Source organism: Micromys minutus (assembly GCF_963924665.1).
Source record: "Micromys minutus genome assembly, chromosome: 22".
Lineage (NCBI taxonomy): Eukaryota > Metazoa > Chordata > Mammalia > Rodentia > Muridae > Micromys > Micromys minutus.
In genome coordinates, this window is record NC_137957.1 from 16,313,517 (window position 1) to 16,330,067 (window position 16,551).

Here is a 16,551-nt window from a genome sequence, read left to right on the forward strand (position 1 = left end):
ACACACAAGATGAACAGACATGCATTCAGGCAAAACATCCACATAAAAATCAGCCTGGCACCCACATGGGTGGCAAACCGAATACTGAATAGAGGACCTGAGCCCTCTGGCAAGAGCTCGTGCATTCCCGTGCATGTACATAACACACGTGATGCAAACATCTGTCTTTTAGCGTTGTTGAATGAATATTAGGTTTTTTGGTGTGATCACTGGAGTTCTGTCAATGTAGAGAACTGTGTTTCCTTATTCTTAAGAGTTGCAAGCCAAAATATTTAGGGTTAAAAGTCATAAAATCTGTACTTTATTTTGAAATAGATTAGCTTTAGAATGAAAGTCTATGCAAATAAAGCAACATGGTAAAATAGGAAGAGTGTAAAAGGCAGAAGAGTATTTATAATACTAATCTTTCAGCTTCCCATTATATTTCATTTTTTTTCCAAGATAAAGAGTTACAGAGTGTTCAAAACTTGTAGCAGAAGTGAGTATACCTTTGGTTCTGACTTTATCCAGACTAAAGTCACTAGAGATGAACAGCATTTCTGCCTATAAAATCTAAAGTGCTTCTCGGAAAATCAAGCCAGGCATGCCATTAGGTACCTCTAACCCCAGCACTCACAAAGCTGGGCAGGAGGACTGCAGTCGTGGTGAAGGCCCCTGAGATGTAGCGACTTAGAACATTCACCGTCACCCTCTCCACTCTGAGGCCGGGTCTCACTATGCAGCTCTGGCTGTCCTGGTTCTCACAGAACTCTCTAGAACAGGCTTTGAACTCAGAGATCCACAGGCCTCTGCCCTCTGCTGGGATTGAAACTGAACATTTCTTCTTGGGCTCTCACTGAGGAAGAAGGGGAGGGTGATAATGGAACTGTTTCTAGTAAATTGTAAGAGCTGGTGAGCTTTGAAAACAGGAAATGTCCCTGGCAAAGCTAAGCAAGCCGTGCCCCCTAGAGTTTCTACTGCTGTCGAAAAGGAAAAAGGAAAAGGCTTATTTTACCGTACACATTTAGTTAACAGTCCATCACTGAGGGAAGTCAGGGCTGGAACTGAAGCAGAGGGAGGCCCTCTAGTAACTGCTTACTGGCAGCTTGCTTTTGGTTTGGTCAGCCTGTTTTATCTAACTCAGAACCATCAACCCAAGAATGACAGTTCCCAGTAAGCTGAGCCCTCCCACACGAATTATCAATTGAAAAACTGCCACAGGCTTATCTTCTGGCTTGCTTGGTGGCAGCATTTTCTTAATTGAGGTTCTCTCTTCCCAAATTGACTCTAGCTTGTGTCAGGTTGACATAAAACCAACCAGCATGAGCAACAAGAGAAGTTGAAAAACTAATGTTTAACAGATGAAATGGATGAATAGTTGGACGTGTGCTGCTGGTCTCACGACAACTTGACACAATCTAGAGACTTCTGGAAGAGAGCCTCAACTGAGAACATGAGATCCAGCAATAAGGCAGTTTCTTAATTAGTGATGGTGGGGGAGGGCGGCCCATTGTGGGTGGGGGAGGCCCCGCCCATTGTGGGTGGGGCCATTCCTGAGCTGGTGCCAGTGAGCAGCTTCCCTCCATGGCCTCTGCATCAGCTCCTACCTCCAGGTCCCTGCCCTGTTTGAGTTCCTGTCCTAACTCCCTTTGGTAATAAACAGCAATGTGGAAGTGTAAGTCAAACCCTTTCCTCCCCAACTAAGACACAACATTTAAATAAGTGGACAATTCTCAAAGAAAATATGAGTCAAAAAAGAGGATGGTAGCTGCTGTGACTCAACTGGTAAAAGTGCTTGCTCCCAAACCCGAAAGCATGAATTCAAATGCAGTGGAAAGGGAGAACTGACTCCTGCCAGTCATCCTCTGACCTCCACACGGGCATCTATACACACATGTGACTTTAAAGAGTAATTTCTTAATAGAATAACTAACTGGAAAAGTCATCAAAGAATCTACTGTGTCTCTGAAGCAAGGAGCTTCTTTTCAGTGCCAATGAGAAATAACAGGACCCCTGGAGGAAATGGACAGAGAAATAAACAAATAGATCATAAAAGCCTATGAAATAATGTCCAAAATAAAAAGAAGCCCAGTAGCAAGGCATGTGACACTTTCAACAGGTGGAAGCAGGAGGATCTGTTTGGTGTCATCCTTAGCTCTGTAGAGAGTTGTCAACCTGCTCTACTTAATCCCTGTAAATAGTACAAGCGGGGTTCATGTTTTCAATCAGTGTGGAAGATAAACAGTATTTGACGGTTACAGATAAGAAAAAGCTACTCCCGTAACATTGTGAATATAAGTGAATATTGAGTTCGAGTCCAGCCTGGTCCACAGAATGAGTTCCCAGTCTCGAAACACAAAACAAAATATACATGTAAAATTTCATTTCCAACTAATACAAAACTTAGAAGTCCTCTCCAATTCCATAACTTTGAAGCTGGACTGCAGACTTGCTACTATAAAAAGCCTCTTAGGAGTGCAATTAATACCTTGGTCATACAGGAAAACGTACTTATTTCTTATTATCAGAAAATACGTGGGTAAAAAAATCTGTGGTTTAAAGTTTTTCGAGGCAAATACGCCAAAATATGTTTAAATCTACATTATGTGACAGTTGCCTATCCACTCTTACCTATTTAGACTTTTAAAGATATTTTAAAATATGCTCTCAGTAAGCAATGCTTTTCCCCTCTGCAGAGAATTAAAACAGCTCTGCACCGCGGAGTGTAAAACTGGCGGGGAATCTGCCCCGCCCAGTAAATCGGACGATTGGCCACAGAAATTAATCTCCCCTGGGAGATCAAGGGCTCCCTCCCGGCTTAGTTAAGCAACGAGGCGGGGCACTCAGCGCGCCTGCGCGGCGGAAGTGGGTTGGGTCACGTGGTTTCGAGGGGCGGGGCTGGGAGGAGCTGCGAAGGACCGGCTCCGAGGGCGGCGGCCTGTTACCTCGCGGCGCCTCAGCCCGGGACTCAGCTGGCGCATGCCTGTCTCCGGCCGGACCGTGAGGCGGGCGGCTGCGGGCGCACGGCGGCGGAGAGCCGGGGCAGCGGGAGAGCGGCCGGGCGCCCCGCGAGGAGGCTGGACAGCCCGGGCTCGGCCGAGGACGCTGCTCCGCAGCCGGCGGGCATCATGGCATCGCTGGCCGACCGGGTCCGGGGCAACGGGCGCATCGCCGCCGGGCTCCTGTTCAACCTGCTGGTGTCCATCTGCATCGTGTTCCTCAACAAATGGATCTATGTACACTACGGCTTCCCCAACATGAGCCTGACCCTGGTGCACTTCGTGGTCACCTGGCTGGGCTTGTACATCTGCCAGAAACTGGACCTCTTTGCCCCCAAAAGTCTGCCGCTCTCCAAGCTCCTCCTTCTGGCCCTCAGCTTCTGTGGCTTTGTGGTCTTCACCAATCTTTCTCTGCAGAACAACACCATAGGCACCTATCAGCTGGCCAAGGCCATGACCACACCGGTGATCATAGCCATCCAGACCTTCTGGTACCAGAAAAGATTCTCCATCAGAATACAGCTCACGCTGGTGAGTAGCTCCCGCTGCGCGAGCGCGTCCCTGGCCAGCTACCTACTTGTCTTTCTCCCCGGGAAAATTGAATGCATATTGCTTATAGTCTGGCACCCCGGAAGCCCATTCCCATCATCTTTACTCCGCACCAGAGCCAAGCTCTATACGTCTCTTATTTGGGGAGGGGTGGAAAAAGCCATCTTGACGCTTTTAACGTGGGTCTTAATAAAAGGGCGTGTTCCTGATGGAAATCTTTAATTGCTGAAATTGATAGGGGGTGAGCTGCCTTAGGTGGAACAGTTCAGCGTGTCAGGATAAGCTCAACGTGGAAAGAGAAAAAAGAAGTCCTGATAACCCCAGGAAGTCGAACCATATGTGATAAACATGAGATGGTTTAGCATAAAATATCTCCGAAGCATACTACTGGGGTGCCTTGTGTTTAACTAAAAGGAGATTCATTAAAATAACTTTAGCACTTAGTAGTTCTTAGTATTTCAGGTCTTAATGCTTTTCTTCCATGTTTATACTCATGTGCTAAGTACTGGTTTGGGGGTCCATTTACTTACCTCTAAATGTGTGTCATGGTTCCTTAAAAAGTGCAATTCGTGCGTGGATTCATTATTTTCTTCCAAATATAGAATTGTATGTGAATGTCTATAGAGAAGGGTTGGCAATTTTCCCCAAACAAAACATACAATTCAGGGTCGCCTCCCCCCTCACCCCCATGTGTTTCTTTAGTGTTATAAGACATCATTCTTTAATTTAAACTCACAGAATTTGCCTTTTTCTTTGCAGATTCCTATTACTGTAGGTGTAATCCTAAACTCTTATTACGACGTGAAGTTTCATTCCCTTGGAATGGTGTTTGCTGCTCTTGGTGTGGTGGTCACCTCCCTTTATCAAGTGGTTGGTAACTTTCTTTTCCTTATGCTGTGCCTCTTTAGCAGATCTGGTAAATTTTGAAGCTGTAACCCAGGGTTTAGAAAATACAGTGTAGAGACAGTAGACACGGGAAACAAGCAGAACCGATAAAGTGCAGAGGAGAGAGGAGACAGACACTCGGGGTGTAAGTGCACAGTACTTAAGTGCAGTCTGGACAAGCTTGGGTTTGGGTGTTTCTTCTTGGAAGTCATTACAAATCGAGTGGTGAGGTTTTGCTTCCTAAGTTCATTGGTCTCGTTTCTCATCTACTCTTTGGTTATAAAGTCACTCGGATGAAACACACACACTTCCAAACAATTGACCATGAAAAAAATTCAGATGTGCATACTTTAAGCTCAGAAGCGTTGGTGTTACAACTTGCTTATCGGCTTCTGGTAATTTGTCGATGTCAGAAGAGTCTTCTCTAGGTCTTAGCCTCTTGTGCCAGCGCAGTGCCTTGCCTGTAGCCAGTACTCGGTTATTTTTTTTTTCATGGACTCACTTCATTACCAACAGTTGTCAACAAGCTGGGTTTTGTGCCCTGTACAGTGCTGAGAAGTAGCTGGGTGTGGGAGCAGTGAAACAGTGTTCTCTCTATACTGGAAACCTTGGTCTGGAAATGCTGGGTGTGCCTGCATGGGGACTCAAAGCCAACATGTAGCCAAGGTAACCTCTGCCACACAGATATCCACTGGTGCTAAAGGATTCATTCTAGTTAGGATCCAGTTAGGAATGTTAGCTCAGTCCTAACACCTGTTTGCTGGTCTTCTTGTCCCAGAAACATTGTTAATACATTTTGGGTGAGGTGGGTGGGGGTGTGGAGGGCTGAGGATTGGGCCCACAGCCTCCTACCATTCTAAGCAAGCACTATATACTGAGCCAAAACTCACCCAGCACCAGCCAGCTAACAACTTCGAGGACACTGCTTCTGAGCCTTCTATGGCTGTTGTCACTCACATGCTGGGGTGGAACTGAAGACCTCGCTAGCCCAGCAGCCACCACTCAGCCTCGCCCTAGTCTGTTCTCCTTTTATTTTATACTCTTGTTCGTATGCACATGTACATGTGAGCATGCACATGCTAGTCACCGTGTGCACATGAGGTCAGAAGGCAGCTTTCAGGGACCGAGTCTGTCCTTCTAACTCATGGGTCTCTAGGCCCTTCCTTTGGTAGTGAGGTTTGGCAGCAGCGACCTTTACCCACTGAGTTGTCTCATTGATCTGCTTTTTACTTTTTATAGTTGTTTTGTTTTTATGGATTTGTTTTGTTGTTTTTTTGGTTTTGTTTTGTTTTTGTTTTCTTTTTCGTGAGACAGGATTATGTTGTTCTGACTGGCCTGGAACTCACTCTGCAGACCAGGCTGGCTTTGAACTCACAGAGATCTTGCCTGCCTTCCAAGTGCTGTCATTAAGGGTATGTGCCACCATGCCTGGCCTCTCCTTTTACTTTTTAAGAAAGTATAGAAACATGTTACCTCGTTTACTTGCCAAATACTAGATTTTTTTTCTTTTTTTTTTTTTTAAGATTTATTGATTTATTATACATAAGTACACTGTTGCTAACTTCAGACTCACCAGAAGAGGGCATCAGATTTTATTACAGATGGTTGTGATCCACCCTGTGGTTGCTGGGATTTGAACTCAAGACCGCTGAAAGAGCAACCAGTGCTCTTAACCACTGAGCCATCTCTCCAGCCCTAAAATTTCTTTTACTCCATATACATAATATCAGTTCACAACACTCACTGGTTTGGAGAGGTGTGTGTGTGTGTGTGTGTGTGTGTGTGTGTATGTGTGTGTGTGTGTGTGTGTGTGTGTGTGTGACCATTTTTCTCATGAGTGTTTCTAAATTGCTGAAGCTTGGAATCAAAAGATTTTATATCCCTGAGGTTTGCAATGAGATTCACCACAGAATGACTGAAGACCAGTGGGCTAAAGGTACTATGCCACAATAGGTAGACACCCACCAAAAAATTCCTTTAAACAAAATTGTATCTACCTCTTGTATCCTAACTGGGTTTCTAAGGTTTTTTTGTTTTGGTTTTTGTTTGTTTCGTTTTGGTTTGTTTGCTGCTGAGAACAATAGGACAAGGTGAAAGAGGAATCTTTAGCTCTTGGCTGGAAAAAGATGGCGGGTTGGTTTGTTTGACAAGACTTCCTTTATGCTCACCTGTGAGGACACATGAGGAAAAGCAGCTGTAACCCTACCTTCAAGATCGTGTGCAGAGACTCCTGTGTCCGTAGCTTAGTTAGTATCACAGAGGAAGACTTGGCAGTTCTGCACTCAGAATGGTGGAGCTAGACAAAGGGGAAGTTCAGTTTGCTTAGGAGTGAAGTCTTGAGGCCTGTCCTTCACTATGTTTGAAATCAGGGAGCACTTGATGTGTTCAGTGAAGCTAGACTACAGATGTGTTCTGAGAAGACATGCCGGGTGGCTGAGCCAGACAGCGACATCTTGCTGGCACTCGGAGGAAATGTCTTTATTCTGCAGATGCCAGCAAAGGAGAACAGTTAGGTTGGGAAGAGGCCTTATCACAATTTGTATTTAAGAGAAATCTTGTGGAGATGGAGGGCACATGAGAGAAGAAGGGTGAAGAGCTGCGGCAGGGGTGTGGGAATTCGTAGAATTAGCAGAGTTAAGGAGCTGGGTCCCCAGGGGAGAGTACAGCAGTAGGTGTGGAGGCAGCAAAGGGGAGCTCATGTGTAGACAGGAGAAGCTTGATCTGAAGCATGATCCTGCAGAGGAAGCAGGAAGCTGTGCTGGCTAAGAAGTTACAGATACTCGGGTGTGAGAGCAGGGATGGAGGTCGGTGATGGGGTGCCTGCCCAGCATGCACAGGGCCCCAGGTTCTATCCCCAGGACCTGAGGTGTTTTTTTAAAAGATACTCAAGGAGAGAGGTCAGAGCTGTGTGTGACTGCAGGTAGGAAAAGATGTCAGTCAGATGGTACTTTGAGTATGGCTTGGGAGGTGGTGGGTAAGCTTACCTAGGGTGGGGAGGAAGCTTGGTTGGGACAACCATTTCTAGTATTTGTACAGCAGCCAAAGAGGCTGCCAGAGGCGGGAAGGGGAGCCAGCACTGTCTGAAGCTTTCCTGCTTTTGCTCACAGCAGTACTCCTATAAGCAGTCTGGAGAAGAATCATGTCTTTGTGCCTCACAGTCTCAGAAGGCTCCTGGTGAAAGCCGACAGAAGTGTGGTTCACATTTCCTGGTTTTGCATTTCGGTGTTGGTGAATTCCTATAGACTTGCCATATGTTACAGAATACCTGGATTTAGGAAATGGGTCTGTGGAGGTTGTTACAAAAGCCAGGCTGTTCCCTCCAGGCCTGATTAAGGTGCCAGCTGGGTACGCTGCAGAGCCCCTCATGAGTCATATTTGGGAAGTATTTTTAAGGACATGGGATATAAAGTTTTGAGGTTTTTTTACTGAATGAGACAGTATTTTAGGGCTTTCAGTTACTCCATTGTGCCTAGATATATTTATGGGTAATCCAAACCCAAAAGAAGTTCTCTGGAGAGAAAAGGTTTTCTGCCATTGAGGGGTTTTAAAGTGGCTCCGAAGTCCACATACCTTTAAAGCCACACACTGGGAGTCTACTTCTCACGGAAATTTTTATTCCCTCCTTGTTTCCCAGTGTCCCTGACGCCTGGGGTTCCTGCACATTTCCTTTCTGCTGTCTAGTAGACTCGGGAGAGTGGAGGGAAGCTGCCATTCTCTGTGAGGACGTCAGTAGAGGAGCGCATTCCATGTTCAGAGCTCCTTTATCTGAGGCACTCAAGGTCCCTCGTGTCTCCCCACCCTTTCAGGTTTTCTAGAATCCTGAGGCCTGTCCTCTTCTAGCCTGACCCTGTGTTGCTTTGACCAAAGGATGCTTCTCTCTGTACCTGACTTGTGTCTCCCGGTTGTCAGTGGGTCGGAGCCAAGCAGCATGAGCTGCAAGTGAACTCCATGCAGCTGCTCTACTACCAGGCCCCCATGTCTTCGGCCATGCTGCTGGTGGCTGTGCCCTGCTTCGAGCCAGTGTTCGCAGAGGGAGGGATATTTGGACCCTGGTCAATTTCTGCCTTGGTAAGTTCTAATTGTCCTGGTGCTGAGCAGGTGCACTAATCCCACCTTTCCGAATGCAGTTTGTGGATTTGGGAGCACAGTCTCAGTCTGGTCTCACATGTAATCCCCATGGTTGCTCTCTAAGGAAGGAAACATGAAAGTGAAGGGGCTTGCCTCGACCAGACACCTGGAAGGAGCTGTATACACTGCTCCTCACAAAGCCTGGCTTGATAGTTAGTCAATAAACGGTTTTGGTTTAAGTGAGAGTAAAAATGAACGATTTATCAGAAACTAATGTGCAAGTATCCATGCTCTAGTATTAGCAGATGTGGTAGTGGTTGAGACTGTTTGCTTACCTGTATTTTCTAATTTTTCTCAAATGTTCATGTGTTGCTTTTAATGGGGTCTCATTACTGCTAAGCTCAGTGATGTGTGCCTTACCCCAACTTTTCAGAAGCTGAGGCCAGAGGTGTCCATGGGTCAAAGAAGTTGAAGCCAACCTGGGCAATAGAGGAGAGATTCTATCTGGAAGAAAGAAAGAATAAAATTTAAAAATAAAGCATTTCTTCCTTAAGGAAATAAGAAAAAAAAAGAACCTAGAAATTCACATTGAAAACTCTTATCTTTTGCTGGTATCTTTGCTTGCTTTTCAAAGATTTATTTTCCAATCTGTGTGTCTGTTTCTGTGTCTTTGGAGGCCAGTGGTTTCAGATCCCCTGGAGCTAAAGTTGCAAGGTGGTTGTGAGCCACCGTACAAGGAAGCAAGCTTGGGTGCTGTGGAAGAACAGGAAGCACTTCCTTGCCCATCTCCTAGCCCCTTGGTTCACTGCTGTTTAGATGGCAGTCATAGAGCCAGGCTGGCCTCACACTCACTCCGGCCAAAGCTTCCTTGATCCTCCTGCCTATGCTGCCTATGCTGCCTAGACTTCCTATACTTTCTATACTTCCTATACTTCCTAGACTGCCTAGACTTCCTATACTGCCTAGACTTCCTAGACTGCCTAGACTTCCTAGACTGCCTAGACTTCCTAGATTTCCTAGACTGACTAGACTTCCTATACTTTCTATACTTCCTATACTTCCTACACTGCCTAGACTGCCTAGACTGCCTAGACTGCCTAGACTTCCTATACTGCCTAGACTTCCTATACTTTCTATACTTCCTAGGCTGCCTAGACTTCCTAGACTGCCTAGACTTCCTAGACTTCCTAGACTGCCTATGCTGCCTAGACTTCCTATACTTCCTAGACTTCCTAGACTGCCTAGACTTCCTAGACTTCCTAGACTGCCTAGACTGCCTAGACTGCCTATGCTGCCTAGACTTCCCACAAGCAGGGATTGCAGATGTGCACTGAACACCACCTTAAAGCCAGGTCCTCACTGCAGAGTTTCCACTGCTTGTTGGACAGTTCCGTGTTTGTTTGTTTCTGTTGGATAGACAGACTTTTTCTGTGTAGCTCTGGCTGTCTTGGAACTCACTCCGTAGACCAGGCTGGCCTCAAACTCAGAGATCCAACTGCCTCTGCCTCCTAAATGCTAGGATACCACCAACCAGTTCCAAGTTGATTTTCTAAACTCATTTTTGGTAGGGTGTTTGTTTGCACTTTGAGACATGCTCTTACTGAGCATCTCTGACTGTGGAACTCCGTATGCCACACTGGCCTCAAACTTGTAGTGGTCTGGGGGGGGAGGGTGGATTATCAGCATGCCTCATGTTTTTAACTGTTGCAGTTTGCATTTTTAGAAATGAAACATTTGTTCCTGGTTACAATGATTCTCTTGGTTTATTTGTAGCTTATGGTACTGCTGTCTGGAGTAATCGCTTTCATGGTGAACCTGTCGATTTACTGGATCATTGGAAACACGTCACCAGTCACGTATCCTTTCCAAGTACTTTCCATGTATACAGTCTTCTCTCACTGTGACACTCCCACAAGGCCTTTGTTAAGCAGGCTGGTTATTCTAACTTTTTAACTGCTTTATTGTTGTAGTTCATTAGTATGGCGTATTTCTGCATGCATGTCTGTGCACACATGCATGCCTGATGCCTTTGGAGGCCAGAGAAGCCATCAGATGCCCTGGAACTGAGGTTACAGAGGACTGTGAGCCACCACATGGGTGCTGGGAATCTAACCTGGGTCCTGTGGAAGCGGCTAGTGGTCATAACTGCTGAGACTGATCACTCCAGTCCTGTTTTAACTTTTTTTTTTTTTTTTTAGATTGCTGTGACTTTTATTTAACTTGAAATCCGGATTAAAATGAAAGTGAGAGCTTTACAAATACCATTATTACTTCACTGATACGGCTTTTACACTGTTCAGATGTAGGAAGAAAACTAGCATGAGAGTCAAGGCAGGAACATGTGCAAACCCGGCATATCCCGGCAGTCCTCAGTAAAAATCCACTCTGGTAATTTGAAGGATGTAATATCCTTCTTAGCCTACACATGTGTACACACACACACATACACACGCACATATGCAGAGAAGGAGCGAGAGAAATGAGTATCTATAAGTGCCAGTTTATTACCCAGAGGGAATGGTGAGAAGGGCTGTTCTCCAGACTTCAGGACACACTTCCAAGTAGCACCAACAGATTTACTGGAGAGTGAAAGTGAAGCCATAAGCTCGGGTCGCATATGTATTGCGGAGGCTGTCTAGGGAGAGAGGCCTGAGATCCAGGCAGAGTTGAGGTTGCACTGGGTAAGGTAGTCCTCAGCTACAGGTGGTCCTGAGTCACTGTAGCCATGGTGAGTGGTGAGTGAGGTTACTGCAAACAAGTCACGGAAAAGGGGCTGGACAGATGGCTCAGTGGTTAAGAGCACTGACTGTTCTTCCAGAGGTCCTGAGTTCAATTCCCAGCAACCACATGGTGGCTCACAAGTCATCTGTAATGAGATCTGATGGCCTCTTCTGGTGTGTCTGAGGACAGCTACAGTGTGCTTATATATAATAAATAAATCTTAAAAAAAAAAAAACAGGTCAGGGAAAGGACTGATCCCTGGGGACTGCACCTTCAGAGTTCACAGAGAGGAGAGTGGTGAGGAGTCCTTGTGAGGGGGGTAGGAACCACTGTGTCGAGTGCTGCCGGATGGTCAGGCCTGAGGAAGCTTGGCAGTTAGCTCTGACAGACCTAGTGAGGCAAGGCCACTGACAGTTTTGACTGGAGCTCTTCTGGGTGTAGCAACACCTGACTGGAGAAGGCTCCTGAGAGGACCCTCTGAAGAATGCCGCTGCCTGTGTGCCAGCTCTGTCCTGTCTCCTTTCTGCCTTCCTTCAGCGTTAGCTCGGGTCAGCCTGCCTGGGGCCTCCAGCTCTTTACTATGCAGAAAGCCACACTTCTTACTCAACCAGCCGTTTTCAGGACTAACCTTCCCTGCTGCAGCATGCCTTTCTTTATTGAGATGAGGAGTATCTCACTGTGTCACCATGATACCGTCCCTCGGTATCCTCTGGATCTCACATCAACTCCACTGCTCAAACCATTAGAAAAGACAGCAGGCAGGCACCCTGGGCTTTGTCTAGAGGGCTTCTGCTGAGGGGGTCTCTTTGGTGCTTTTTTTTTTTTGTTTGTTTCCTGGAACTTTCCTGTGGCCCAGACTGGTCCCATTTACTAAGTAGCCGAGGATGACTTTGACCTCCAGTCCCCTTATTTCAGCCTCCTAAGAGCTGGGGTCACAAGCCTGCATCACCATGCCCCGTGAAACCAAGGAAAGAGCCTGAGCATAGAGCTCATACACAGCCAGGCCCCGCCCTGGTCTTTACGTTCCTGTGAGCCTGAGTCTATGCTATGGGAGCTCTTGTGGATCCATCCACTGAGGTCGCCTTATGAACTCAGTCAGCCCACTGTTCCTATCACTGCAAAGAGAGGGAGAGGGAGGTGGCTAAGAACTAGGGACCGTGACATCTACAGTGCTGGCTGGTCCCGCCACACACAGGTGCTATACTCTGTAGCTTACAGTTAGCATGATGGTGCGTGCTGTATCTCTGTGGTTCAGTTAGCATGATGGTGGCTGTATCTCTGTGGTTCACAGCATGATGGTGGCTGTATCTCTGTGGTTCACAGCATGATGGTGTGTGCTCTGTTCTCTGTTGTTCACAGCATGATGGTGCGTGCTGTGTTCTAGAACCTTCACAGGTATTACTTCTTGATCCACACCAACTGTACGAGGTAGACACAAGGTCATCTTACCTTTAATAAGCAGAGGCAGGGAATCTGAGGTTCAGAGAGGTAGCTGCCTCTAAGTTGTTACTAAGGAGAACGCATAAATTTGTAGTATACATCTGGAGAGTAAGACAGTATTATTTTAGAGATAAAAAAATGATTATGTGTAACATATGGCAAGAGAGTAATTTCTGAGGGGTGTGTTGTGTGATTTGATTTTTTATTTTTTGATAGGAACAGTGACTTGGGAAAACACTTTAGCCCAGTAATGAATTGCTGACAGTATATTAGATTATAGCCTGAACTTTGGAGTTGAGTAAGTTCCCCTTTGTCTGGACTCCCAGCGCTTGAACTCTGTCATTTGGCTGTTACAGTTGCTCTGGTGAGATGACTCAGCAGGTGTGCCTTCCACCAAGCCTGACGGAGTCCAGTCCCTGGGACACACCATTCCTCAAGTTGTGCTCTGACCTCCATACCTGGGCCTCTGTGTGTGCAGGGGCACACACACACACACACACACACACATACACACGACCACGTAAAATCAGTGTTTTTTAAACATATTGAAGGCCGGTGGTGCTCCCTCTCTGGCTTCTCTCTCCCTTACCCACTTAATCTTAGGCATGCTGGGAGTTTTCATCACATCAGCTCCCTGGCACCTGGCACGTCTCAGCTCATTGCCAGTGACGTTTTATTGGGAATGCCGTTCCATAGTAAACTCCTGTGCAAAGTGCCTCCTGTACCTCACTCTGCAGCTGGGGTTTCAAACCCCACTTCCGATGGCCATAACTGCCTGTAGTTCCAGCCCCAGGGAATCCACTCCCGCCCGGCCTCCCTGGCAGCACCCGTGTGTACACGTGTGTACACACACAGTTCTGATGCACTGTCACCATTCTCACGTCACTCAGCTGCTGAGGAGAGTGTGATCTGCCAGCGTGCACCAAGTGTCTGTTCTTGAGTCTGAAGTTCTCTCCCGACACAGGTAGCTGTTGCTGCGTGTGCAGTGCCGTGTGTACCTGTGTGACCCTAAGGTCCAGCTCACTGCTCCTTTGTCTCCTTACCTGAACACCTCAGCTACAACATGTTCGGACACTTCAAGTTCTGCATCACCCTGTGCGGCGGGTACATCTTATTCAAGGACCCACTGTCGGTAAACCAAGGACTCGGCATCTTATGCACGCTCTTCGGGATCCTCACCTATACCCACTTCAAACTCAGCGAACAGGAAGGCAGTAAGAGTAAGCTGGTCCAGCGGCCCTGAGCTTTGGCGGAGAAGAGGAAGTGGCACCAAACAAATGAGAAATGGCAGATGTGCACATCTGTGGGAAAGCTCCCTGCAGAATTCAGTGACATGCAAGAAGTATTTTCTTCACAGATGATCAGTTTTTAGTACCTTTTATCGATTTAATTTTTTTTTAAACCAAAATGGGTAAGGCTTATTCTCAAAGGCTTTATGAACCTGGAGCTGGCACTCGGTGGGAGTGCTTGCCTCCCACGCATGACACCCTGGCCTCAGACTCCAGCACCATCAAAGAAACGCTAGGAACTGCATATAAGATGGTTTTATTCTGCTGACTGAAGTACAGGGAAGTTCGGTTCCATTGGAGCGACAGGGTGAGCGCTCCGGTGCTGCAGCTGTGCCAAGGCTGTCAGTGTCCGGGATCTCCCAGGGAAGGACACGCCCACTACTGCCGGCTCACCCATGCCTTCCAGTCGGCAAGTTCTTTGTCGTTCGGACAGGGTGGTGGTCATAGTTGTTTTGAGACTGGATCTCACTGTGTAGCCCTGACTGGTCTGGAATTCTCTACGTAGACCAAGCTGGCTTTTAACTCTACACTACATCTAGCCTTTAGCTTCTTTATTATTCATTGTAGAACTGAAATATTTATAGAAAGCGAGCTGTCATAGATGAAAGTATCATGGTAGAAATTATTATGGCAGAAAATTGGTATAAGACGTTGTTCCCTGTTAGACAGGGCAGGACTGCTGAGGCCCAAAGCCAGCTGGCCAGCACATGCTCTGCCTATGCTAGCGTGTCTGCTGCTGTGAGTAGCAGTGTTGGCAGGCATGACAGGCTGATTGCTTTTCTCATGGCTTTGGGCTGTCAGGTCTAGATACTATATATGGAAGTAAACGAGAACCCATGATTAAATGGCTCAAAGAAGAGTCTTACAGGGCCTGTGGGTATAGCCCAGTAATAGAGGACCTGCCTCGCACTCGTAGGTCCCTTTGTGTCCTGGTAACTGCTTTCCCAGCTTGCTTAATCATTTCATTTTAGTTATTTCTAATATGGCCTCCCAGTACTCCCTGCCTTCCACAGCCTGAAGCAGCGGACAGGAGCATTTTTATGGCATTGGAAGCCAGACTGAACTATGCCTTTCACTTTTATGTGGCAAATTGGAGCAAAAGCTATCCAAATTCTAGGCGGAAGCTTGGTGAAAAATCGGAAAGATATGAAAGAGAAGCAGACAACTAGCTAATATTTAGCTAGTTATGTAAGGTTTCAGAAGAATTGAGAAATATGATTAATTAAGATGTACACAGAATACATGGGTCTCTAGCAAATAGAGTACTGGGTATTTAATTGCAAAAGTGTGTGTCTGCCTTCAAGCATCTTGACACTTCTCCATTAAAGGCAGCCATTGATGACCTCAGAAGAATCAGATCTCCTGAAATAATAACTTTTTGATTTATTTTTTTTCACAGAGAGAGGTAACTTTTAATATATTAGACTTTTTTGTTGGTAGTGGTAGTTTTAGTTTTTTTAACCAAATCAAAAAGCCTGGGTTGTATCCCCAGCACTGCCAAAACAAAAGCTTTTCAAGTAATCAGGAAATAGGCTGGCAGGGAGACACTCCTGTATCCCGGGGTTGGGGCAGCCAAGTCGGGGGTAAAAGTTCCTTCCAGGACAGCCTGAATTACATACCGAGATTTTATTAAGGGGAAAGGAAATGTGCCTGTTTTAGGAATTTTTTCCTGGCCCATTTAAAGTACAAAGCCTCATTAAATGTGTATTTTGGAGAATGGCAGTGTGTGTTGTGTATCAGTCCCGTGTGCTTTCATGGGTTTTGTCTTAAATGCTGTCCTCAGCTTACAGAGCTGTGTTGTTAGGCTGAGAACTGCAGAACGTGCCGTCTTTACCACTGTGCACCTTCAGTGTAATGTTCAAGCAGCATTCTCCGCGTGGGTTGACATTAATGTTTAACAATTTCCCAGAAGCTGATGAGGAGTATTCATCACAGATCGTCAGGTTTCTGCGCATTAGGAACGATTGCATTGATCAGTGCGGGGTACAAACTTAGCTGTAGGTAAGCCCTGAGGACAGGGTGGTTTGGATTGGTAGTGTGTGTGGTGTAATCAGTGGCTAGTGTCACAGGAATGAGGGACAGTGGGAGCAAGATGAGTAAAGGTGTGTTCATATACGTAATAAACTCAGTGTTAGACCCATACAGGCTGATAAGCACTTTTTGCACCTTAAAGACTATTGAAGAGAAAATTCCTGAGGAAAACACACTGGTGCCCTGGAGCAAGCGCAGTGACACTGCCAAGCTCTGTCTTTTCGTTGCCAAGGGAACTGGGTGTCATTTTTATCCTATGTCAGACGACTAAACTCTTGCCAAACGATAAGGACTCCTTGTTCTCACTTCTGTCTTGCATACTAGAGCCCATGTGTATGAGGAAGTGCTGGTCTGCTCTGCTTGGAGTCCGCAGCTCTAACAGCAAGATTCCAAGTCCCTTGTCAACTAATGCGGGACAGGGATCATAAGAAGATGGTTCAGCAGGTTAAAATACGTGCCACCCAAGCATGAGAACTTGAGTTTGAATTCCTAGCACATACATTAAAAGGCTCAGTGGGTAAGAGCACCCGCTGCTCTTGCAGCGGTCCTGAGTTCAGTTCCCAGTGACCCGCATGACAGCTCGTAAGCTT

The 16,551-nt window shown here is 46.4% G+C and overlaps 1 protein-coding gene across 1 annotated transcript; it reads left to right on the forward strand.

Moving 5' to 3' along the window:
• Positions 1 to 2,881: 2,881 nt before the first annotated feature.
• Positions 2,882 to 15,647, forward strand: SLC35E3 (solute carrier family 35 member E3). The gene is made up of 5 exons (XM_080935308.1): positions 2,882 to 3,509; positions 4,287 to 4,397; positions 8,322 to 8,480; positions 10,254 to 10,336; positions 13,698 to 15,647. Exons 1-5 carry the CDS (start codon positions 3,108 to 3,110, stop codon positions 13,882 to 13,884), a joined length of 942 nt encoding a protein of 313 aa, XP_080791434.1. The 5' UTR covers positions 2,882 to 3,107; the 3' UTR covers positions 13,885 to 15,647.
• The last annotated feature ends 904 nt before the right edge of the window (positions 15,648 to 16,551 follow it).

Coding starts and splice junctions, on each gene's coding strand:
- SLC35E3 (XM_080935308.1), top strand. CDS start 3,108: ATGGCATCGCTGGCCGACCGGGTCCGGGGCAACGGGCGCATCGCCGCC. Junction 4,398..8,321: donor TCACCTCCCTTTATCAAGTG/GTTGGTAACTTT, acceptor CCCGGTTGTCAG/TGGGTCGGAGCCAAGCAGCA. Junction 10,337..13,697: donor GGAAACACGTCACCAGTCAC/GTATCCTTTCCA, acceptor TGAACACCTCAG/CTACAACATGTTCGGACACT.